The 22,792-nt window shown below is 49.8% G+C and overlaps 2 protein-coding genes and 1 long non-coding RNA gene across 3 annotated transcripts in view; 1 reads left to right on the top strand and 2 right to left on the bottom strand.

Moving 5' to 3' along the window:
- ABCF1 (ATP binding cassette subfamily F member 1) overlaps window positions 1–12,737 on the top strand; it is a 33,046-nt gene extending 20,309 nt beyond the window's left edge. The window contains exons 17-26 of the mRNA XM_064737481.1: window positions 192–316; window positions 1,726–1,838; window positions 5,567–5,738; window positions 7,467–7,541; window positions 8,842–8,912; window positions 9,619–9,651; window positions 10,556–10,724; window positions 11,359–11,423; window positions 11,652–11,724; window positions 12,429–12,737. Coding sequence (XP_064593551.1) covers window positions 192–316; window positions 1,726–1,838; window positions 5,567–5,738; window positions 7,467–7,541; window positions 8,842–8,912; window positions 9,619–9,651; window positions 10,556–10,724; window positions 11,359–11,423; window positions 11,652–11,724; window positions 12,429–12,595 — 1,063 coding nt within the window. The 3' untranslated portion in view covers window positions 12,596–12,737. The remainder of the gene's footprint in view (window positions 1–191; window positions 317–1,725; window positions 1,839–5,566; window positions 5,739–7,466; window positions 7,542–8,841; window positions 8,913–9,618; window positions 9,652–10,555; window positions 10,725–11,358; window positions 11,424–11,651; window positions 11,725–12,428) is intronic.
- DHX16 (DEAH-box helicase 16) overlaps window positions 1–22,792 on the bottom strand; it is a 116,927-nt gene that overhangs the window by 25,423 nt on the left and 68,712 nt on the right. The gene's annotated exons all lie outside the window — the stretch shown is intronic.
- Window positions 17,293–21,223, bottom strand: LOC135460609 (uncharacterized). Its single transcript, XR_010443259.1, has 2 exons — window positions 21,194–21,223; window positions 17,293–17,391 (listed from the first exon to the last, which is right to left on the bottom strand). It is a non-coding gene; the product is annotated as an uncharacterized LOC135460609 (long non-coding RNA).

Here is a 22,792-nt window from a genome sequence, read left to right as displayed (position 1 = left end):
AAATCCCATTTTTTTCCCTGAAATTCCCATTTTTTCCCCTGAAATTCCCATTTTTTCCCCTAAAAATCCCATTTTTTTCCCTGAAATTCCCATTTTTTTCCCTGAAATTCCCATTTTTTCCCCTGAAATTCCCATTTTTCCCCCCCAAATTCCCATTTTTCCCAAAATCCCGGTTTTTTGCCCCATCCCAGTTACCTGCAGAGCTGGAAGAAGACGCTGCTGGTGGTGTCCCACGACCAGGGGTTCCTGGACGACGTCTGCACCGACATCATCCACCTGGACAGCCAAAAACTGCACTACTACAGGGGAAATTACAGTGAGATTGGGGCAAAAATGGGGAAAATTGGGAAAAAATGGGAAAAAACAAAAAAAAAATTGGAAAAAAACGGTGAAAAAATGGGGAAGATACGGGAAAAAATGGGGGAAAAATGAAATAAATTGGGGCAATGAGAGCTGATCCACCTGGACAGCCAAAAACTGCATTACTACAGGGGGAACTACAGTGAGATTGGGGCAAAAATGGGCAAAAATGGGAAAAAACAAAAAAAAAAAGGGAAAAAACGGTGAAAAAATGGGAAAAATATGGAAAAAAATGGGGAAAATATGGAATAAAATGGGGGAAATATGGGGAAAACCTGGGCAGGCAGAAACTGCATTATTACAGGGGAAATTACAGTGAGATTGGGGAAAAATGGGAAAAAATGGGAAAAAACAAAAAAAACCCGGGAAAAAACAGTGGAAAAATGGGAAAAAAATGGGAAAAAATGGGAAAAAATGGGAAAAATATGGATTAAAGTGGGGGAAAATGGGGAAAACCTGGGCAGGCAGAAACTGCATTATTACAGGGGGAACTACAGTGAGATTGGGGCAAAAATGGGAAAAAATGGGAAAAAACAAAAAAAAACCTGGGAAAAAACGGTGGAAAAATGGGAAAAATATGGGAAAAAATGGGGAAAAAATGGGAAAAAATGGGGGAAATATGAGGAAAAACTGGACAGCCAAAAACTGCATTAGTACAGGGGGAACTACAGTGAGATTGGGGCAAAAATGGGAAAAAATGGGAAAAAACAAAAAAAAAAAGGGAAAAAACGGTGAAAAAATGGGGAAAATATGGGAAAAAATGGGGAAAATATGGAATAAAATGGAGAAAAATGGGGAAAACCTGGACAGCCAAAACTGCTCTGTTTTAGGGGAAATTACAGTGAAATTTGGGGAGAAAAATGGGGAAAAAACTGCAAAAAAAAGTGAAAAAATGGAAAAAAAAAAGGAGAAAAAACAGCAAAAAAATCCCGGGGAAATTGGGAAAAAAATGGAAAAAAATGGGGAGAAAATTGGGAGAGGATTCTGGGAATTTTGGGTGGAAAAATCAGGAAAAAATAAGAGGGGAAAATGGGAAAAAAGGAAGGAAAGTGGGAATGGGAATGAGGGAAAATGGGGCGGGGAATTTGGGGAAATTGGGGGAAATTTGGAATGGAAAAAGGGACAAAAAAGGGGTGGAAAAATGGGGGAAAATTGGGAAAAAATGGGGAGGAAAAATTGGGAATAAAGGAGGGAGGAAATGGGGAATGAAAAGGGAAAATTGGGAATATTGGGAGGAAACCAAGAATAAAAAGGGGGAAAATGGGAATTGAAGGGTTGGGAATGGCCCCAAAATTCCCAGAAATTCTGGAAAATTCTGGAAAATTCTGGAAAATTTCTGAAAATTGGAAAATTTCCCGTTTTCAGTGACTTTCAAGAAGATGTACCAGCAGAAGCAGAAGGAGCTGCTGAAACAATTTGAGAAACAGGAGAAGAAACTGAGGGACCTCAAAGCCGGCGGCAAATCCACCAAGCAGGCGGTGAGGGCTCCCAAAATCCAGAAAAAAACCAAAATTTACACAAAAAAACCCAAAAAATCCTCCTCAAAAAAATCGAAATCTCAAAAAGCCCCAAAATCCAAAAATATTCCCCTCAAATACCTAAAAAAAATCCCAAAAAACCTCAAAATCATCCCCAAAAAACTCCAATAATTTACACAAAAAAAGCCTTAAAATCCTCCCCAAAAAACTAAAATCTCAAAAAATCCTGAAATCCAAAAATAACACCCCCAAATCCCTTAAAAACATTCCCAAAAAATCTCAAAATCCTCCCTAAAAAAAACCAAAATTTACACAAAAAAACCCAAAAAATCCCACCCAAAAACCTCAAAATCTCAAAAAGCCCCAAAATCCAAAAATATCCTCCCCAAATACCTAAAAAATATCCCAAAAAGCTCAAAAAAACCCCAATAATTTACACAAAAAAAGCCTTAAAATCCCACCCAAAAAACCAAAATCTCAAAAAATCCCAAAATCCAAAAATAACCCCCCGAAATCCCTAAAAAAAATCCCAAAAAGCCCAAAAAACCCCAAAAATTTACACAAAAAAAGCCATAAAATCCTCCCCAAAAAACCAAAATCTCAAAAAATCCTGAAATCCAAAAATAACACCCCCAAATCCCTAAAAAACATCCCAAAAAGCTCAAAATCATCCCCAAAAAACCCAAAAATTTACACAAAAAAAGCCTTAAAATCCCACCCAAAAACCTCAAAGTCTCAAAAAGCCCCAAAATCCAAAAATATCCCCCCCAAATCCCTAAAAAAAAATCCCAAAAAACCTCAAAATCCTCCCTAAAAAACCCAAAAATTTACACAAAAAAACCCCAAAAAATCCTCCCCAAAAAAAACAAAATCTCAAAAAACCCCAAAATCCAAAAATATCTCCCCCAAATCCCTTAAAAAAATCCCAAAAACCCTCAAATCCTCCCTAAAAAACCCAAAAGTTTACACAAAAAAACCCAAAAAATTCTCCCCAAAAAAACCTCAAAATCTCAAAAAGCCCCAAAATCCAAAAATAACACCCCCAAATCCCTAAAAAAAATCCCAAAAAGCTCAAAATCCTCCCCAAAAACCCCAATAATTTACACGAAAAAAGCCTTAAAATCCCACCCAAAAACCTCAAAGTCTCAAAAAGCCCCAAAATCCAAAAATATCCCCCCCAAATTCCTTAAAAAAAAATCCCAAAATCTCCCAATAAACCTGGAAATCCTCCCCAAAAAAACCAAAATGCCGAAAATCTCAAAAAGCCTGAAAAAAACCCTGAAAAAATCCCCAAAAATCCCCAAAAACCCTTGAAAAAACCCAAAAAAAACCTCAAAAAGCCTGAAAAAAACCCCAAAAAATCCCCAAAAATCCCAAATTTTCCCAAAAACTCTGAAATTTCCCCCAAATCCCCAGGAGAAGCAAACCAAGGAAGCGCTGACCCACAAGCAGCAGAAAATGCCGCCTAATAACCCTTGAAAAAACTCCAAAAAACCTCAAAAAGCCCCAAAAAACCACGAAAAAGATCCCGAAAAAATCCCCAAAAATCCCATATTTCCCCAAATTTCCCCGAATTTCCAGGAAAAGCAGACTAAAGAAGCCCTGACCCGCAAGCAGCAGAAAATCCCACCCAAAACCCTTGAAAAAAACCCGAAAAAAATCCCAAAAAACCTCAAAAAAACCCGAAAAAAATCCCGAAAAAAACCCCAAAAATCCCTAAAAATCCCAAATTCCCCCAAATCCCAAGAAAAGCAGATGAAGGAAGCGCTGACCCGCAAGCAGCAGAAAACCCCCCTGAAAACCATTGAAAAAACCCAAAAAACCCCAAAAAAACCCTGAAAAAAATCCCAAAAAACCTCAAAAAAATCCGAAAAAAAGCCGGAAAAAAACCCAAAAATCCCAAATTTTCCCAAATTCCCCCAAATTCCCAGGAGAAGCAGACGAAGGAAGCCCTGACCCGCAAGCAGCAGAAAATGCTCCTCCAAAAACCCTTGAAAATGCACCAAAAAAACCAAAAAAAATCCCAAAAAACCTCAAAAAACCCCGAAAAAAACCCTGAAAAAAACCCCAAAAATCCCTAAAAATCCCCAAAAATCCCAAATTTTCCCCAAATCCTGCAGGAAAAGCAAACGAAGGAGGCGCTGACCCGCAAGCAGCAGAAAATCCCACCCAAAACCCTTGAAAATACACCAAAAAAACCCGAAAAAAATCCCAAAAAACCCCAAAAAAACCCCAAAAAAATCCTGAAAAAAACCAAAAAAATCCCAAAAAATTCCCAAAAATCCCAAATTTCCCCAAATTCCAGGAAAAGCAGACTAAAGAAGCGCTGACCCGCAAGCAGCAGAAAATCCCACCCAAAAATCCCTGAAAAATCCCCAAAAAACCCCAAAAAAACTCAAAAAAAACCCGAAAAAAACCCCAAACTCCCCCAAAAACCCCAAAAAACCCCAAATTCCGCCAAACCCCAAGAAAAGCAGACGAAGGAAGCCCTGACCCACAAGCAGCAGAAAATCCCCCCCAAAACCCTTGAAAAAACACCAAAAAAACCCGAAAAAAATCCCAAAAAACCCCGAAAAAAACCCCCAAAAATCCCCAAAAATCCCAAATTTTCCCAAAACCTCTGAAATTCCCCAAATCCCAGGAAAAGCAAACCAAGGAAGCCCTGACCCGCAAGCAGCAGAAAATCCCCCACAAAAATCCTTTAAAAAAAACCCAAAAAACCCCAAAAAAACCCCAAAAAACCCCGAAAAAACCTCAAAAAACCCCGAAAAAAACCCGAAAAAAACCCCAAAAATCCCCAAAAATCCCAAATTTTCCCAAATTCCCCCAGATTTCCAGGAGAACCAAACCAAGGAAGCGCTGACCCGCAAGCAGCAGAAAATGCCCCCCAAAAACACTTGAAAAAACTCCAAAAAAACCCAAAAAACCCCAAAAAACCTCAAAAAAACAAAAAAAAAACCCCTTGAAAATACACCAAAAAAACCCGAAAAAAATCCCAAAAAACCTCAAAAAACCTCAAAAAAAACCCGGAAAAAAACCCCAAAAATCCCCAAAAATCCCAAATTTCCCCAAATTTCCAGGAGAACCAAACCAAGGAAGCCCTGACCCGCAAGCAGCAGAAAATGCTCCTCCAAAAACCCTTGAAAATGCACCAAAAAACCCCAAAAAAACCCGAAAAAAATCCCCAAAAACCCCAAAAAAACTCAAAAAAAATCCCAAAAAAATCTCAAAAAAACCCCAAAAAAAACCCTGAAAAAAACCCCAAAAATTCCCAAAAATCCCAAATTTTCCCAAATTTCCCCAAATTTCCAGGAAAAGCAAACCAAGGAGGCGCTGACCCGCAAGCAGCAGAAAATGCCCCCTAAAAACCCTTGAAAAAACCCCAAAAAACCTCAAAAAAACCTGAAAAAAATCCCAAAAAACCTCAAAAAAAGCCCGAAAAAAACCCCAAAAATCCCCAAAAATCCCAAATTTCCCCAGAATCTCTGAATTTTCCCCAAATCCTGCAGGAAAAGCAGACGAAGGAGGCGCTGACCCGCAAGCAGCAGAAAATGCCCCCCAAAAACACTTGAAAATACACAAAAAAAACCCGAAAAAAACCCCAAAAAACCTCAAAAAACCCCGAAAAAAACCCCGAAAAAAATCCGGAAAAAACCCCAAAAATCCCCAAAAATTCCCAAAAATCCCCAAAAATCCCAAAATCTCTGAATTTTCCCCAAATCCTGCAGGAAAAGCAAACCAAGGAGGCCCTGACCCGCAAGCAGCAGAAGTGTCGCCGCCGGGCGCCCTCCGAGGACGCGGCCGAGGCTCCGGAGCTGCTGCGGCGCCCCCGGGAATATTCCGTGCGCTTCACCTTCCCCAACCCGCCCCCGCTGAGCCCCCCCGTGCTGGGCCTGCACGGTGAGACCCCAACTTTGGGGATTTGGGGTCATTTCAGGGGAATTTGGGGTTTTTTCCGTGATTTTTTGGGGTTTTTTTGGGATTTTTTGGGGCATTTTTGAGGGATTTCGAAGGATGTTTGAGGAGGTTTCAGGTGATTTTGGAGTGGTTTGGGAGGGATCTGTGAGGGTTTTTGGGATGATTTATAGGGAGTTTCAAGGAATTTGGTTTGAGGGTGATTTGGGGTGATTTCAGGGGATTTTGGGAGGATTTCAGGGGATTTTGGGGGGATTTCAGGGGGTTCCATCCCCCGGGAATATTCCGTGCGCTTCACCTTCCCCAACCCGCCCCCGCTGAGCCCCCCCGTGCTGGGCCTGCACGGTGAGACCCCAAAATTGGGGATTTTGGGGTTTTTTCCGCGATTTTTTGGGGATTTTTTGGGTTTTTTTGGGATTTTTTGGGGCATTTTTGGAGGATTTCGAAGGATGTTTGCAGAGGTTTTGGGAGGTTTTGGAGTGGTTTGAGGGAGGATTTTTGGGATGATTTATAGGGAGTTTCAGGGAATTTGGGGTGTTTTGAAGGTTTGAGGGTGATTTGGGGGGATTTGGGGTGGTTTTGGGGTGATTTCAGGGGATTTTGGGGGTTTTCAGGGGTTCCATCCCCCGGAATATTCCGTGCGCTTCACCTTCCCCAACCCGCCCCCGCTGAGCCCCCCCGTGCTGGGCCTGCACGGTGAGACCCCAAATTGGGGATTTTGGGGGAATTTGGGGTTTTTTCCGCGATTTTTTGGGGTTTTTTGGGATTTTTTAGCGTTTTTTTGAGGCATTTTTGGAGGATTTCGAAGGATGTTTGAAGGGGGTTTCGAGTGGTTTTGGAGTGGTTTGAGGGAGGATTTTTGGGATGATTTTTAGGGAGTTTCAGGGAATTTGGTTTGAGGGTGATTTGAGGTGGTTTTGGGGTGATTTCAGGGGGTTTTGGGTTTTTTTCCTGATTTTTGGGGGATTTTTTGAGGGATGTTTGAGGGGGTTTCAGGTGGTTTTGGAGTGGTTTGGGAGGGACCTGTGAGGAATTTTGGGGAGATTTTGGGAGGATTTGGGTCGGTTTGGGGGGATTCAGAAGGTTTGGGGTGGGTTTGGGGTGATTTCTGGGATTTTTGGGGTTTTTTTGGGATTTTTTGGGTATTTTTTGGAGGATTTTTGATGGATTTTGAAGGATGTTTAAAGGGGTTTCGGGCGGTTTAGGAGTGGTTTGGGATGGAGTTGTGAGGATTTTTGGATGATTTATGGGGAGTTTCAGGGAATTTGGGGTGTTTTGGAGGTTTGAGAGTGATTTGGGGTGGTTTTGGGCAGATTTCAGGGGATTTTGGGTTTTTTTCCGTGATTTTTTGGATTTTTTTTGAGATTTTTTGGTGTTTTTTTGGGGCATTTTTGGAGGATTTCAAAGGATGCTTGAAGGGGTTTCAGGTGGTTTTAGAGTGGTTTTGGGGGAGATTTGGGGAGATTTTGGGGTGGTTTTGAGCGTTTTAGGGTGGATTTCTGGGATTTTGGGGTGGTTTTGGGGGTTTTGGGGTTTTTGGGGGGAATTTGGGGGATTTTAGGGGTTGGGGGGTGCCTGGGGATTTTGCGGGGATTCTCCCCCAAAAAATCCTGAATTTCCCCCCAAAATCCTGAATTTCTCCCAAAAAATCCCAAATTTCCCCCAAAAAATCTTAAATTTGTCCCAAAAACCCAAATTTTCCCCCAAACCCAGGAGTAGATTTTGGCTACGAGGGTCAGGAGCTGCTGTTCCGGAACCTGGACTTTGGCATCGACATGGAATCGCGAGGTGGGACCCCAAAAACAGCCCAAAACCCCAAAAACGGCCCCAAAAACCCCAAAAACGGCCCCAAAAAATGGCTCCAAAAATCCCCAAAAATGGCCCCAAAAACGGCCCCAAAACCCCAAAAACGGCCCCAAAACCCCAAAAACGGCCCCAAAAAATGGCCCCAAAAATGGCCCCAAAAACGGCCCCAAAAAAACCCAAAAACGGCCCCAAAACCCCAAAAATGGCCCCAAAAATCCCCAAAAACGGCCCCAAAAATCCCCAAAATAGCCTCAAAACCCCAAAAATGGCCCCAAAACAGCCCCAAAAAGGGCTGAAAACCCCAAAAATGGCCTCAAAACCCCAAAAACGGCCCCAAAACCCCAAAAACGGCCCCAAAAATCCCCAAAAAGGGCTCAAAACCCCAAAAATTGCCCCCAAAATCCCTAAAAAGGGCTGAAAACCCCCAAAACAGCCCCAAAAATGACCCCAAAATTAAAAAATGACCCCAAAAACAGCCCTAAAACCCCCCCAAAAATGGCCTGAAAACTCCACAAATGGCCCCAAAACCCCAAAACCCCCAAAATGGCCCCAAAACCCCAAAAATGACCCCAAAACCCCAAAAATGACCCCAAAACCCCTTGGGGATTGGGGGGCTCCTCCCTGACTGGGGTTCCCCCAATTTTCTCCAGTTTTTCCCAATTTCCCTCCAAATTTCCCCAATTTTCCCAATTTTTTCCCCCTATTTCCGTCCAAATTTACCCCAAATATTCTCCAAATTTCTTCAAATTTCCCCAATTTTCCTTCAAATTTCCCCCAAATGTTCCCCAATTTTCCCAACTTTCCCCCCAATTTTCCCACAAATTTTCCCCCAATTTCCCCTAAATTTCCCCCAAATTTCCCCCAAATTTTCCCCAATTTTCACCCTATTTCTCTCCAAATTTCTTCAAGTTTTCCCCAATTTTCCTCCAACTTTCCCCCAAATGTTCCCCAATTTTCCCCAACTTCCCCCAAATTTTCTCACAATTTTCGCCAAATTTTCCCTAAATTTTCCCTATTTTTCCCCCAAATTTCCCCCAAATTTCCCCAATTTTCCCAATTTTTTCCCCCTAATTCCCTCCAAATTTACCCCAAATATTCTTCAAGTTTTCCCCAAATTTCTTCAAATTTTCCCCAAATGTCTTCAAATTTCCCCAATTTTCCTTCAAATTTCCCCCAAATGTTCCCCAATTTCCCCTAAATTTTCCCCAATTTTCCCCCCAATTTTCCCTGATTTTTCCCAATTTTCCTAAATTTTTCCCAATTTTCCCCAATTTTTCCCCAGTTTGCATCGTGGGCCCCAACGGGGTGGGGAAGAGCACCCTCCTGCAGCTGCTCACCGGGGCCCTGACGCCGGTACGGGGCAAAAAATGGGGCAAAAAACCCAAAAAATGGGAAAAAGGGGCAAAAAATGGGATTGGGGGGCCTGAAAATGGGGAAAAACCCCAAAAAATGGGAAAAGGGAGCAAAAAAATGGGGTTGGGGAGCCTGAAAATGGGGCAAAAATCTGAATTAATGGGAGGGAAAATTCCCCAAAAATTGGTTGGGGGAAACCCAAAAATGAGGGAAAATATTCCTGAAAAATGGAGGGAAAATCCTCAAAAATGGGGGAAGGGAAATTCCCAAAAATCGGGGAAAATATTCCTAAAAAATTGGAGGGAAAAGCCCAAAAAATGGAGGAAAAACACTCTAAAAATGGGGGAAAATATTCCTAAAAAATTAGGGGGAGATATCCTGAAAAATGGATGGAAAATGACCCAGAAATCCTCAAAAATTGGGATTTATTCCCAAAAATTGGGATGGGATTGGGGGCGGAGGAAACCCAAAAAAAAAAGGAGGGAAATTTTCCCAAAGATTGGGAGGGGAAATGTCCAAAAATGGGGAAAAAAATTCCCCAAAATTGGGGAAAAGGTTTCTGAAAAAGGGAAAGAAAATCCCAAAAATTGGTGGAAAAAATTCCCAAAAATTGGTGGAAAAAATCCCAAAAATGGGGACGGACCCCAAACCTTGGGAGACCCCAAAATTTGGATTTTTAACCCTTTTCCTCCCGGTTCCTCCGCAGCTCCGGGGGCAGATGAGGCGCAACCATCGGCTGGTAAAGGGGCGGGGCCAGCGGGGGCGGGGCCTAGATAGGCGTGGTCTACAGTAGTGGGAAGGGGCGGGGCCTAAATGGGTGTGGCATTATAACTAAGGGGAAGGGGCAGGGCTAAAGTGGGTGTGGTTGAGGGCGTGGCTTTGCATGCAAACACAAAAGGGGTGTGGCCTAATGGGAATGGGTGTGGCTTCACTTGGATGGGTGTGGCCACTTCTGAAGCGCAATCTGGGCTGGGGGCGGAGCTGATGGATGTGGGCGTGGCCGGTGGGCGTGGCCATTACTCCACCCACCCTCACCTGTAGAAAAAGGGGGCTCAGAAGTGGGTGATGGGCGTGGCTGGGGGGAAGTGGGCGTGGCCACTCAGAAAAGGGAGTGGTTAGTGGTTTGTGGGCGTGGCCTGTCTATGACCCCGCCCCCGCCCCGCCCACAGAAGGTGGGGTTCTTTAACCAGCAGTGATGGATAGCTGTGGTTGGTCATTGATGGGCGTGGCCTGTCCCTGACCCCGCCCCTTTCCCCGCCCACAGAAGGTGGGGTTCTTTAACCAGCAGTGTTAGATATGGCAGGTCAGTGATGGGCGTGGCCTGTCGCTGACCCCGCCCCCGCCCCGCCCACAGAAGGTGGGGTTCTTTAACCAGCAGTGATATGACAGGTCAGTGATGGGCGTGGCCTGTCCCTGACCCCGCCCCCGCCCCGCCCACAGAAGGTGGGGTTCTTTAACCAGCAGTGATATGACAGCTCAGGGGTGGGTGTGGTTGGTTCTCAGGTGGGTGTGGCCCATCCCTGACCCCGCCCCTTTCCCCGCCCACAGAAGGTGGGGTTCTTTAACCAGCAGTGAGGGATAGCTGTGGTTGGTCAGTGATGGGCGTGGCCCATCCCTGACCCCGCCCCTTTCCCCGCCCACAGAAGGTGGGGTTCTTTAACCAGCAGGCGGCCGAGCAGCTGCGCCTGGAGGAGACGGCGGCCGAGTTCCTCCAGCGCAGCTTCAACCTCCCCCACCAGGAGGCGCGGCGCTGCCTGGGCCGCTTCGGCCTCGAGGGCCACGCCCACACGCTGCAGATCGCCAAGCTCTCGGGTGGGCGGGGACAAAGGCCGGGGGGCGGGGCTAGTGTCCGGGAGGCGTGGCTAGTACCTGAAGGGGGTGGGGAGGGCGTGGCTGGCTCCTGGAGGGTGTGGGGAGGAATGTGTGGGGCGTGGCTAGTGACTGGAAGGGCGTGGCTAGACTTTGGGAGGTGTGGCTAGTGCCAGGAGGGTGTGGCTAGTTTCTGGAGGGCGTGGCTAGTGTGTGGGAAAGCGTGGCTATGACCAGAAAGGGTGTGGTCACCATCAGGAGGGTGTGGCTAGTGTTTGGGTGGGTGTGGCTAGTACCTGGGAGGGGTGTGGAGGGCGTGGCTAGCACCGGGAAGGGTGTGGCTAGGCCGTGAGAGGGCGTGGCTTGTGTCTGGGGGCCATGGCTGGTACTTGGGAGGGCGTGGCTAGTATCTGGGAGGCGTGGCTAGTGTCTGGAGGGCGTAGCTATGATTTAGAAGGGTGTGTCTACCACCAAGGGAGGGCGTGGCTATGGCAGAGAAGGCGTGGCTAGCACATGGCTGGGCGTGGCTATTGTCTGGAGAGGCGTGGTTAGTCCCTGGGGGGTGTGGTTTGTGTATGGGGGTGTGGCTATGACCAGGGAGGGCGTGGCCCGTGTCTAAGCCCCGCCCCTTTCGCAGGTGGGCAGAAGGCCCGGGTGGTTTTTGCTGAGCTCTCCTGTCGGGAACCGGATGTGCTGATCCTGGTGAGGGGGCGGGGCCTGAGGGGGCGTGGTCTGTGAGGGGCAGGGCCAGGTGTGACCTCCCCTTGGTGATCCCTTGACCCCTCCCCACTTCCAGTTCTTGGTCCAATCACAGCCCTGGGTGTGGTTTGGGTGTGGTGTGGGTGGGCGTGGCCATGCCGGGAGGGGCGTGGCCATGGCGAGAGGGGCGTGGCCAGGTGTGACCCCACCTGAGTGACCCCTTGACCCCAGGACGAGCCCACCAACAACCTGGACATCGAATCCATCGACGCCCTGGCTGACGCCATCAACGAGTACAAAGGAGGTGGGGCCTGGGCGGGGCCTGGGGAGGGTGGGCGGGGCCAGGGGCGGGTGGGTGGGGCCATGGCAATGATGTCATGCCTAAGAATGGGGAGAGGGAGCCTGAAAATGGGAAAAGAGACCCTGAAATGGGAAAAGGAACCCAAAAATGGGAAAAGAGACCCAAAAATGAAGGGGAAAATTTGAATATGGGGATGAAAAATTCTACGAAGACTGGGGAAGGAGATGCCCTAAAACGGCTCAAAAATGACCCAAAAATGGATCCAAAAATGCCCCAAGAATGGCTCAAAATGCCCCAGAAATGCCCTAGGAATGGCTCAAAAATGGATCAAAATTGGCTCCAAAAATGCATCTAAAGTGCCCTTAAAAATGGATCAAAGCCACCCCAAAAAGGGATCAAAAATGCCCCAAAAATTGTTCAAGAATGCCCTAAAATGGATGCAAAACGCCCTAAAAATGGACTCAAAACCACCCCCAAAATGCCCCAAAACATGACCCACAATTATGACATCGTGCTGACGTCATTGTGACGTCACAGCAGTGGTCATGGTCAGCCATGACGCCGGGCTGATCACCGAGACCAACCGCCAGCTGCGGGTGGGAAATGCCCCAAAACCACCCCAAAAATTGACCCAAAAATGCCCAAAAACTGCCCCAAAACGTGACCCAGGGTGATGACATCACGCTGACGTCACTGTGACGTCACAGCGGTGATCGTGGTCAGCCACGACGCCCGGCTCATCACCGAGACCAACTGCCAGCTGTGGGTGGTGGAGGAGCAGGGCCTGAGCCAGATCGACGGCGACTTCGACGACTACAAACGGGAGGTGCTGGAGGCGCTGGGCGAGGTGGTCGTGCACCGGCCGCGGGAGTGACCGCCGAGTGACCACTGAGTGACCACAGTGACCACAGTGACCACCGTGACCAGCACAGTGACCAGAGTGACCACAGGAGTGGCCGCAGTTACCTGCAGTGGCCAGCAGAGGGCGCAAGGAGGAATAAATGGTGGTGGAGCAATGGTGGAGTGGGCGTGGTCTGTCAGTGTGGTCTGTGTGGGTGTGGCCAGTGGGGATTGGTCAGTGTGGTCTGTGTGGGTGTGGCCAGTGGGGATTGGTCGGTGTGGTCTGTGTGGGTGTGGACTTTGTTGTCTGGTCTGTGGTCAGCAGCAGAGTGACCGCAGTGACCACCAGAGTGGCTGCAGTTACCCACAGTGACCAGCAGGGAACAAAAGAGGGAATAAACGGTGGTGGAGCCATGGCGGAGTGGGTGGTGTCTGTGGGTGTGGTCAGTGTGTATGGTCACCACCAGAGTGACCGCAGTGACCGCTGGAGTGGCCGCAGTTCCCTGCAGTGGCCAGCAGAGGGCACAAGGAGGAATAAATGGTGATGGAGCAATTGCGGAGTGGGCGTGGTCTGTGTGGGTGTGGCCAGTGAGGATTGGTCAGTGTGGTCAGTGTGGGTGTGGACTTTGTTGTCTGGTCTGTGGTCAGCAGCAGAGTGACCGCAGTGACCAACAGAGTGACCAGCACAGTGACCAGAGTGACCACAGGAGTGGCCGCAGTTACCTGCAGTGACCAGCAGAGGGCGCAAGGAGGAAGAAATGGTGGTGGAGCAATGGCGGAGTGGGCGTGGTCTGTCAGTGTGGTCTGTGTGGGTGTGGCCAGTGGGGATTGGTCAGTGTGGTCAGTGTGGGTGTGGTCAGTGTGTATGGTCAGCAGCAGAGTGATCAGGAGTGACCACAAGAGTGACCACTGCAGTGACCACAGGAGTGGCCGCAGTTACCTGCAGTGGCCAGCAGAGGGCGCAAGGAGGAATAAATGGTGGTGGAGCAATGGTGGAGTAGGCGTGGTCTGTGGGTGTGGTCAGTGGGGTTTCATCATTGTGGTTGGTTGGTGTGGTCAGCACCAAAATGACCACCAGAGTGACCGCAGTGACCGCTGGAGTGGCTGCAGTTACCTGCAGTGACCAGGAGAGGGCGCAAGGAGGAATAAAAGGTGGTGGAGCAATGGCGGAGTGGGCGTGGTCTGTGTGGGTGTGGCCAGTGAGGAGTGGTCAGTGTGGTCAGTGGGGATTGGTCAGTGTGGGTGTGGTCAGTGTGTATGGTCAGCACCAGAGTGACCACTGCAGTGACCACAGGAGTGGCCGCAGTTACCTGCAGTGGCCAGCAGAGAGCGCAAGGAGGAATAAATGGTGGTGGAGCAATGGCGGAGTGGGCGTGGTCTGTCAGTGTGTACAGTGTGGATTGGTCGGTGTGGTCAGTGTGGGTGTGGTCAGTGGGGATTGGTCAGTGTGTTCAGTGTGGGTGTGGCCAGTTGGGATTGGTCAGCACCAGAGTGACCACAGTGACCAGCAGAGTGACCAGAGTGACCACTCAAGTGATCGCAGTGACCGCTGGAGTGGCCACAGTTACCTGCATTGGCCAGCAGAGGGCGCAAGGAGGAATAAATGGTGGTGGAGCAATGGTGGAGTAGGCGTGGTCTGTGGGTGTGGTCAGTGGGGTTTCATCATTGTGGTTGGTGTGGTCAGCACCAAAATGACCACCAGAGTGACCGCAGTGACCGCAGCAGTGGCCGCAGTTCCCTGCAGTGGCCAGCAGAGGGCGCAAGGAGGAATAAATGGTGGTGGAGCAATTGTGGAGTGGGCGTGGTCTGTGGGTGTGGTCAGTGTGGATTGGTCGGTGTGGTCAGTGTGGGTGTGGACTTTGTTGTCCGGTCTGTGGTCAGCAGCAGAGTGACCGCAGTGACCACCAGAGTGGCTGCAGTTACCCACAGTGACCAGCAGGGAACAAAAGAGGGAATAAATGGTGGTGGAGCAATAGTGGAGTGGGTGTGGTCTGTCAGTGTGGTCTGTGGGCGTGGTCTGTCAGTGTGGTCAGTGTGGGTGTGGCCAGTGGGGATTGGTCAGTGTGGTCAGTGTGGGTGTGGACTTTGTTGTCCGGTCTGTGGTCAGCAGCAGAGTGACCGCAGTGACCAACAGAGTGACCAGCACAGTGACCAGAGTGACCACAGGAGTGGCCGCAGTTACCTGCAGTGGCCAGCAGGGAACAAAAGAGGGAATAAACGGTAGTGGAGCAATGGCGCAGTGGGCGTGGTCTGTGGGTGTGGTCTGTGTGGGTGTGGCCAGTGGGGATTGGTCAGTGTGGTCAGTGTGGGTGTGGTCAGTGTGTATGGTCAGCAGCAGAGTGACCGCAGTGACCAGCAGAGTGACCAGAGTGACCACGAGAGTGACCCCTGCAGTGACCGCTGGAGTGGCCGCAGTTACCTGCAGTGACCAGCAGAGGGCGCAAGGAGGAATAAATGGTGGTGGAGCAATGGCGGAGTGGGCGTGGTCTGTGGGTGTGGCCAGTGGGGATTGGTCAGTGTGGTCAGTGTGGGTGAGATAATGGTTTTCTGGTCAGTGTGGGTGTGGTCAGCAGCAGAGTGACCGCAGTGACCGCTGGAGTGGCCGCAGTTACCTGCAGTGGCCAGCAGAGGGCGCAGGGAGGAATAAACGGTGGTGGAGCAATGGCGGAGTGGGCGTGGCCTGTGTGGGCGTGGCCTGTGTGGGCGTGGTCAGTGTGGGTGTGGTCACATCCCAGCCCCCTCCCCAGGATTTCTGGAGTGACCAAATGACCCCAGGGTGACCCCGAATGACCCCGCAGTGACCCCTGGTTCCCGCCCCTCCCCCCTCCCCCACAGACACACGGGACTCTCTCATTTCCGGGGTTTCTCCCCAAACTTTATTAATAATGTACAAAATATACAAAAGGGGGGGATGGGGAGGGGGGAGGGGGGGTGTGTTCGCCCCTCCCCCCCCCCCCTCCCCCCCCGCCCAAAGTTTTCACAGAAAACAGCGCGGCCGGCGCGGCCCCTCCCCCACCCCGGCCCCTCCCCCACCCACCCCCACCCCCCCCAAGATGGCGGCGGCGGCGGCAGAGTGGGGGAGGGGCGGCGGCTGCGGGATGAGGGGGGAGGGGCGGAAATGCGGGGTGGGGGAGGGGAAACCTCCCCACCCCTTCCCCTCCCCCCCCAAAATGGGGCAGAGCTGGACCCGGTGGGGGGAGGGGTGGTGGTGGTGAATAAATAATTATTAATGGGTTAATTAATAATTACTGATTGCCCCTCCCCCCTCCTCTCCCAGGGTATGACGTCACCGTTTGGGGGGGGTCCAGCCCCCCCGCAAAGGGGGAGGGGCAGCCCTGGGTGTGGGAGGGGAGGCCCTGGGGGAGGATTTGGGTCTTGAAAATTGAAGGGTTTGACCCAAAATTAACAAATTTTTGAGCCCTGAGGGTACTAAAACCCCGCAAAAAATGAAAAATTTTGCCCCAAAAATGAGAATTTCTGCTCCAAAAATGACAATTTCTGTCCCAAAACTGAAAATTTCTCCCCCAAAAATGAAAATTTCAGCCCCTGGGGAAAACGTTTTGCCCCCAAACTTGAAGATTTTTGCCCTAAAATTGAGATTTTTTTGAGCTCTAAAGAGGTGAAACCCCAAAATTGAGATTTTCTACCCAAAAACTGATGATTTTTACATCTGAGGGGGAAATTTCCACCCCAAAAATGACAAATTCTGTCCCAAAACGAAATATTTTACTCCTTGGAGTAATATTTTACCCAGAAATTGCAATTTCTACCTCATAAATGACAATTTCTGCCCCACAAATGAGGATTTCACCCCATAAATGACAAATTTTTACTCCTGGGAAAGAATTTCTGCCCCTGGGGAGGGAATTACACCCAAAATTCCAATTTCCACCCCCCTTAAATGCAGATTTCTGCCCCAAAAATGCAATTTCCACCCCAAAATTGCAATTTCCACTGAAAAAATTTGCTTTTCCACCCCATAAATGACAATTTTTGTTGCTTGAGAGGAATTCTCACCCCAAAATTCTAATTTTCCCCCCTAAATTTCAATTTCTGCCCCTTAAGGATGAATTCCCAGTCCATAAATTTGAATTCCTCTCCAAAATTCACATTTTCTTACCAAAAGTTCACATTTGTGCCCCTTAAAGGAGCATTTTCCCCCTAAACTCCAACTTTTACCCCAAATTTTACATTTTTACACCCCAAATCTCAATTTCTACCCCAAAATTCCAATTTCCACCCCTTAAAGGAGCATTTTCCCCCACAAATTTCCAATTCCAACCTCAAGTTTCCAATTTCTACCCCAAATTTTTAATGCCTACCCCAAATCTCCAATTCCTGCCTCAAATTTCCAAATTTCACCCCAAATCTCCAATTTCTACCAAAAATATCCAATTCCTACCCCAAATTTCCAGTTTTACCCCCAATTCCTACCCCAAACCTCCAATTTTCACCCCAAATCTCCAATTTCTACAAAAAATATCCAATTCCTACCCCAAATTTCCAGTTTTACCCCCAAAATCTCCAATTTTCACCCCAAATCTCACCTCCCCAACCCCTCCACCACCACCACCACCAGCACACCCCAACACCAATAATTTGATTTTTCCCCCTTTTTCCTCCGTTCTTTCTCCGCCCCCTTCTCCCCCTCCGAGGCCTCACGGAAGCCATAACCGAGGGGGGATTTTGGGGTTTTTTTTGGGGGTGTTTTTGGGGGGTTTCAGGGCAGGGGGGGCCCGTTGACGCCGGGGTGGTAGAAGGCACAGTTGTTCTCGTACCTGCAGCTGCCCTTGAGCATGAAGTGGCGGCACACGGCGCGGCTCGACATGTCTGGGGGAGACAAAAGGGGGGGGGCGCGTCAGGCGCCGGCCCCCGGCCCCAAAACGGCCCCAAAACGGCCCCAAAAACGGCCCCGGGGGCAAATCCCGGTACCGGGGAGGGGTTTAGCAGGAGGGAGGGGAGGAAAGGGTTAAAAAGGTTTTGGGGAGGATTTTGGGGGATCGAGGGGGAAGGGGGGGGTTAATCCCCTCAGACTCAAAACGCCCCCAAAATGGTCCAAAACGACCCCAAAATTGTCCAAAACGGCCCCAAAATTGCTCAAAACGGCCCCAAAATGGCTCCGGGACGGTCTCAAAATGGCGGCTGCCTGAGGACGGTGGGGACGAGAATTTGGAGGATTTTGGGAAGTTTAAGGAGGATTTTAGGGGTAAAAGGGGCAGGGGGTGAACCCCTGACCCCAAAACAGTCCAAACTGTTTTCAAGGGACCCCAAAACGGCCCCAAAATTGGTCAAAATGGCCCCAAAATGGCTCCAGGACAGCCTCAAAATAGGCCCAAAATGGCGGCGCCTCTGTGAGGGAGAGGAGGGGAGTGACACAAATTTAGGGGAGTTTAAAGAGGATTTTGGGAAGTTTAAGGTTAATTTTGTGGGTTAAAGGGGAAGGGGGTGCACCCCTGGCCCCAAAACGGTCAGAAATGTTTTCAAACAGCTCTAAAATGTCCCAAAACGGCCCCAAAATCTCTTAAATTGGCCCCAAAATGGCTCCGGGACGGTCTCAAAATGGCGGCTGCGTGAGGACGGTGGGGACGCCATTTTGGCCATGTTTGGGAGAATTGAGGAGGATTTTGTTGGTTAAAGGGGAAGGGGGTGAACCCCTGACCCCAAAATGGATCCAAACAGCCCCAAACGGCTCAAAATGGCTCCAAAATGGCTCCGGAATGGGCTCAGGATGGCCTCAAAATGGAGGCTGGGAGAGAACGGTGGGGATGCAATTTTAGACGATTTTGGGGAAGTTTGAGGAGGATTTTGGTGGTAAAAGGGGAAGGGGGTGAACCTCTGACCCCAAAACAGTCCAAATTATTCCCAAGGGACCCAAAACGCTCCCAAAATTGCTCAAAATGGCCCCAAAATGGCTCCAGGACAGCCTCAAAATGGGCCCAAAATGGCGGCGGCTCTGTGAGGGGGAGTAGGGGAGTGACAGAAATTTTGGGGAGTTTAAAGAGGATTTTGGGAAGTTTAAGGAGAATTTTGGGGGTTAAAGGGGAAGGGGGTGAACCCCTGACCCCAAATTGGCCGAAAATTGCCCAAAAAAGCCCCAAAATAACCCAAAACGGCCTCAAAATGGGCCCAAAATGGCGGCGGCTCTGTGAGGGAGAGGAGGGCTGGAACACAAACTTTGAGGGGTTTAAGAGGATTTTGGAGCTTTTAAAGAGGATTTTTGGAGGTTTGAGGAGGATTTTGGAATTTAAAGGAGAAGGGGGTGAACCCCTGACCCCAAAATTGCCCAAAAGGGCCCCAAAAAACCCCTAAAATGGCTCCAGGGGAGCCTCAAAATGGGCCCAAAATGGTGACAGCTCTGTGAGGGAGAAGAAGGTGGGGACACAAATTTTGGGGGGTTTAAGGAGGATTTGGGGGGCTTAAAGAAAAGGGGATGAACCCATGACACCAAAATAATGAAAAATGCCCCAAAATGGAGCAGGAAAAAGATGGGGACAGGATTTTGCGGGAATTAAGAATGGTTTGGGATTTTAAAGAGGATTTTAGGGATTTCAAGAAGATTTTGGGGTTTTGAAGCAGAATTTTAAAGAGGATTTTGGGGGTTTAAAGGGGAGGGGGTTGAAACCCCAGCCCCAAAACGCTCCTGGAGCAGCTGCAGGAAGACAAAAGGACGGAATAGAAAAAAATGGGGTAAAAAATGGGGATTTTGGGGCCGGGGGGCAGCGGGGTGCCTGACCAAAATCTGGGAGGGGCTAGGTAGATTTTGGGGGGGACTACAAACCTGGAACTACAACTCCCAGCATCCTTTGCGCCACCAAACTGCAGGAACTACAACTCCCAGCATCCCCTGTCGCTCACCAGAGCTACAATAATGCCCAGCATGCCTTGCCAATGAAATGGGAGCTGAACTACAACTCCCAGCATGCCTTGCTGTTGAATTAAAGGCCCCACCAGGCCTCAGTGGTCTCTTTAGAATTGGTTTTAGGCCTTGATGAGGAAAACTACAACTCCCATCATTCTTTGTTTCTCACCAATAGAGGAACTACAGTTCCCAGCATGCTTTGCTGGTTAAATGAAAGATAAACTACAAATCCCAGCGACCCTTGCTGGCCAGGTAAAGCCAGGTTTACGCCCCCTCAGGCTTCAGGGCCTTTCCTAGGATGGGCTTTTGGCACCCTGGGAGCTGAACTACAACTCCCATCATGCTTTGCTGCAAACAATTGTGGAAACTACAGCTCCCAGCAGCCCTTGCTGTTGCGTTAGTGCTGATTTTAGCCCCACCAGGCATCAGAGGCCTCCTTGGGCCTGGTTTTTGGCCCTTCTGGTAAACCCTGCAGCACACCTGGAGCTGAACTACAACTCCCAGCATGCTTTGATGCCCCACAGGCAGAACTACAGCTCCCAGAATCCTTTGCAGCTACTCCCAGAGCAGATTTAAACCCCCACCAGACCTCAGCGGCCTCCAGTCAAGAGCTGCCTTAAAGTCCCATCATCCCCTGCTGCCCTCCCAGACCAAAACTACAACTCCCAGCACCCCCTTTAGTCACAGGTCCAAAACCTACAACTCCCAGCGGCCTTTGCGGCCGGCTTGCCACACTTCTTTCCTCCCCAGCATGCCTCGCGGCCGCTTCACACACACCAAACTACAATTCCCAGCATGCCCTGCTTACAACCGACCGCCAAACTACAGCTCCCAGCATGCCCCGCGCCTTCTCCCGCCACAGCCGCTGTGAGGGGCCGGGCCCCGTTTTTAGGGAGGGGGTGGCTCCCGATTTTGCGGGGTTTTTCAGCCATTTTGGGGCGGGGGTCCCCCCCCCTTTTTGGGAATTCTTGAAGCCATTTTGGGGCGGGGGTCCCTCAGCCATTTTGGGGCGGGGGTCCCTCACCGCCCTCCATCAAATTTTGGGGAGGGTCTCTCCGTCATTTTGAGGGCGAGCCCAGCACTCCTCAGGGGCCTTTTTGAGGGGCGTCCCTCACCGCCATCACCCCCCATTTTGGGGAGGGGTCCCTCCCTGCCCTGGAGCCATTTTGGGGCGGTTTCTCCCTATATTTTAGGGAGACCTCTCCCCACTGCCCAGGGGAAGCCCTCAGGGCCGTTTTTGAGGGGGGTCCCTCACCACCATCACCTCCATTTTGTGGGGTTCCCTCTCTGCCCCATTTTGTGGGAGGGTCCCACAGCCCCATTTCGGGGGGGTCCCTCAGCCCCATTTTGGGGAGGGGTCCCTCACCACCATTTCGGAAGGGTCCCTCTCTGCCCCTGCCCCATTCAGGGGGGTCCCTCAGCCCCATTTTGGGGGGGGTCCCTCTGTGCCCCTTTCACCCCGCAGCCGTGTGGGGATGGGGGAGGGGGGATCGCACCAATATTTCGGGGAGGGGTCTCTCTCAGCCCCCTCCCCCTCCTCAGAGCCCCATGGGGGGTCTGCGCCAGTCGTGGCCCCTCCCCCAGGGCCCGGGGGGGGGGGGCTCGGGGGGGTGCATGGGGGGGGGGTGAGGGGGTGGGGGGGGGGGCCCGCCGCCCCCCCCCTCCAGCGGGGCAGGAAAGGCGGGGGCGGGGGGGGCGGGGAAGGGGCACCCACGGGCCCCTCCCAAGCGGGGCCGGGCCCCCCCCAGAGCCAGGCCCCCCCCCCCAATTTACCTCCGCCGTGGCCTCCGCCGTGGCCCCGGGGGGGGGGGTGGTCTCTGCCGTGCTCGCCGTGCCCGCCGGGGGGGGGGGGAGGGCCCCCCCGAGACCCCCCCCCTCCTCCGCCGCCGCCATTGGGGGGGGGTCCCCCGCTCCTGCCGCCTCCCCCGCCCCCACCCCGGCAGCGATAAGGGGGGGGTGGGGGGGGCTCGGCACCGCCGCGACCCCCCCGGGGCGGGGGGCGGTGAAAGGGGGGGGGGGGCGGCCCCCCCCCGCCGCCCCCTCCCCCTCCCCCGCGCATTCCCCCCCCTCCCCCATTGGGGGGGGGCCCCCCGCGGAGGCCGCCCCCTCCCCCACCCCCGTCCGGCCCCTCCCCCCAGAAGTCGCCGCCGCGCTGGGGGGGGGGCGGCCCCAACATCCGGGGACCCCCCGGGAGCCCCGGGGGGAGGCCGGGACCGCCCCCCCCTCCGCCACCGCCGTGGGGACCTGAGGGGAAACAGAGAGAGAGAGAGAAAATGGGGTTAGAAATGGACATTTTGGGGGTTTTTTTAGGAGTTTTGGGGGATTTTTATTTTAATTTTTGGGGGGAGATTTTTTGGTGGATTTTAGGGGATTTTTTGGCATTTTTTGTGATTTTTTTAGGGGCTTTGAGGGATTTTTATTTTAATTTTTTGGGGGGAGATTTTTTTGGTGGATTTTAGGGGATTTTTTGGTATTTTTTGTGATTTTTTTAGGGGCTTTGAGGGATTTTTATTTTAATTTTTTGGGGGGAATTTTTTGCTGAATTTCAGGGGATTTTTTGGCATTTTTCGTGATTTTTTTATGGGCTTTGAGGGATTTTTATTTTAATTTTTGGGGGTTTTTGGGGGAGATTTTTTGGTGGATTTTAGGGGATTTTTTGGCATTTTTCGTGATTTTTTTAGGGGCTTTGAGGGATTTTTATTTTAATTTTTGGGGGAGATTTTTTGGTGGATTTTAGGGGATTTTTTGGCATTTTTCGTGATTTTTTTAGGGGCTTTGAGGGATTTATATTTTAATTTTTTGGGGGGAGATTTTTTGTTGAATTTTAGGGGATTTTTTGGCATTTTTTGTGATTTTTTTAGGGGCTTTGAGGGATTTTTATTTTAATTTTTTGGGGGGAATTTTTTGCTGAATTTCAGGGGATTTTTTGGCATTTTTCGTGATTTTTTAGGGGCTTTGAGGGATTTATATTTTAAATTTTTGGGGGGAATTTTTTGCTGAATTTCAGGGGATTTTTTGGCATTTTTTGCAAATTTTTTAGGGCCTTTGGGGGATATTTTTGTGGGGTTTCTTTTATTTATGGAGAATTTTATTGGGAATTTTTGGAGTGTTTTTTTTGGTTTTTTTTGTTATTGTTTTTGTGATTTTTAAGGGTGTTGGAAGATTTTTGGGAACTTATTTCAGGGGGAATTTAAAAAAAATTTTGGGAGGTTTTTGTGGAATTTTTAAGGAGTTTGCAGAGCTTTTTTGGGTTTTTTTAAGGATTTTTTTGCAGGGGTTTGGGAGATTTTTTGGGATTTTTCTTATTTTTGGTGGATTTTTCTGGGATTTTTTGGTTTTTTTTGTTTTTATGGAATTTTGTGGAATTGTTTT

Source organism: Zonotrichia leucophrys, unplaced genomic scaffold (assembly GCF_028769735.1).
Source record: "Zonotrichia leucophrys gambelii isolate GWCS_2022_RI unplaced genomic scaffold, RI_Zleu_2.0 Scaffold_64_270646, whole genome shotgun sequence".
NCBI lineage: Eukaryota > Metazoa > Chordata > Aves > Passeriformes > Passerellidae > Zonotrichia > Zonotrichia leucophrys.
This window is presented reverse-complemented; position numbering and strand designations above follow the sequence as displayed.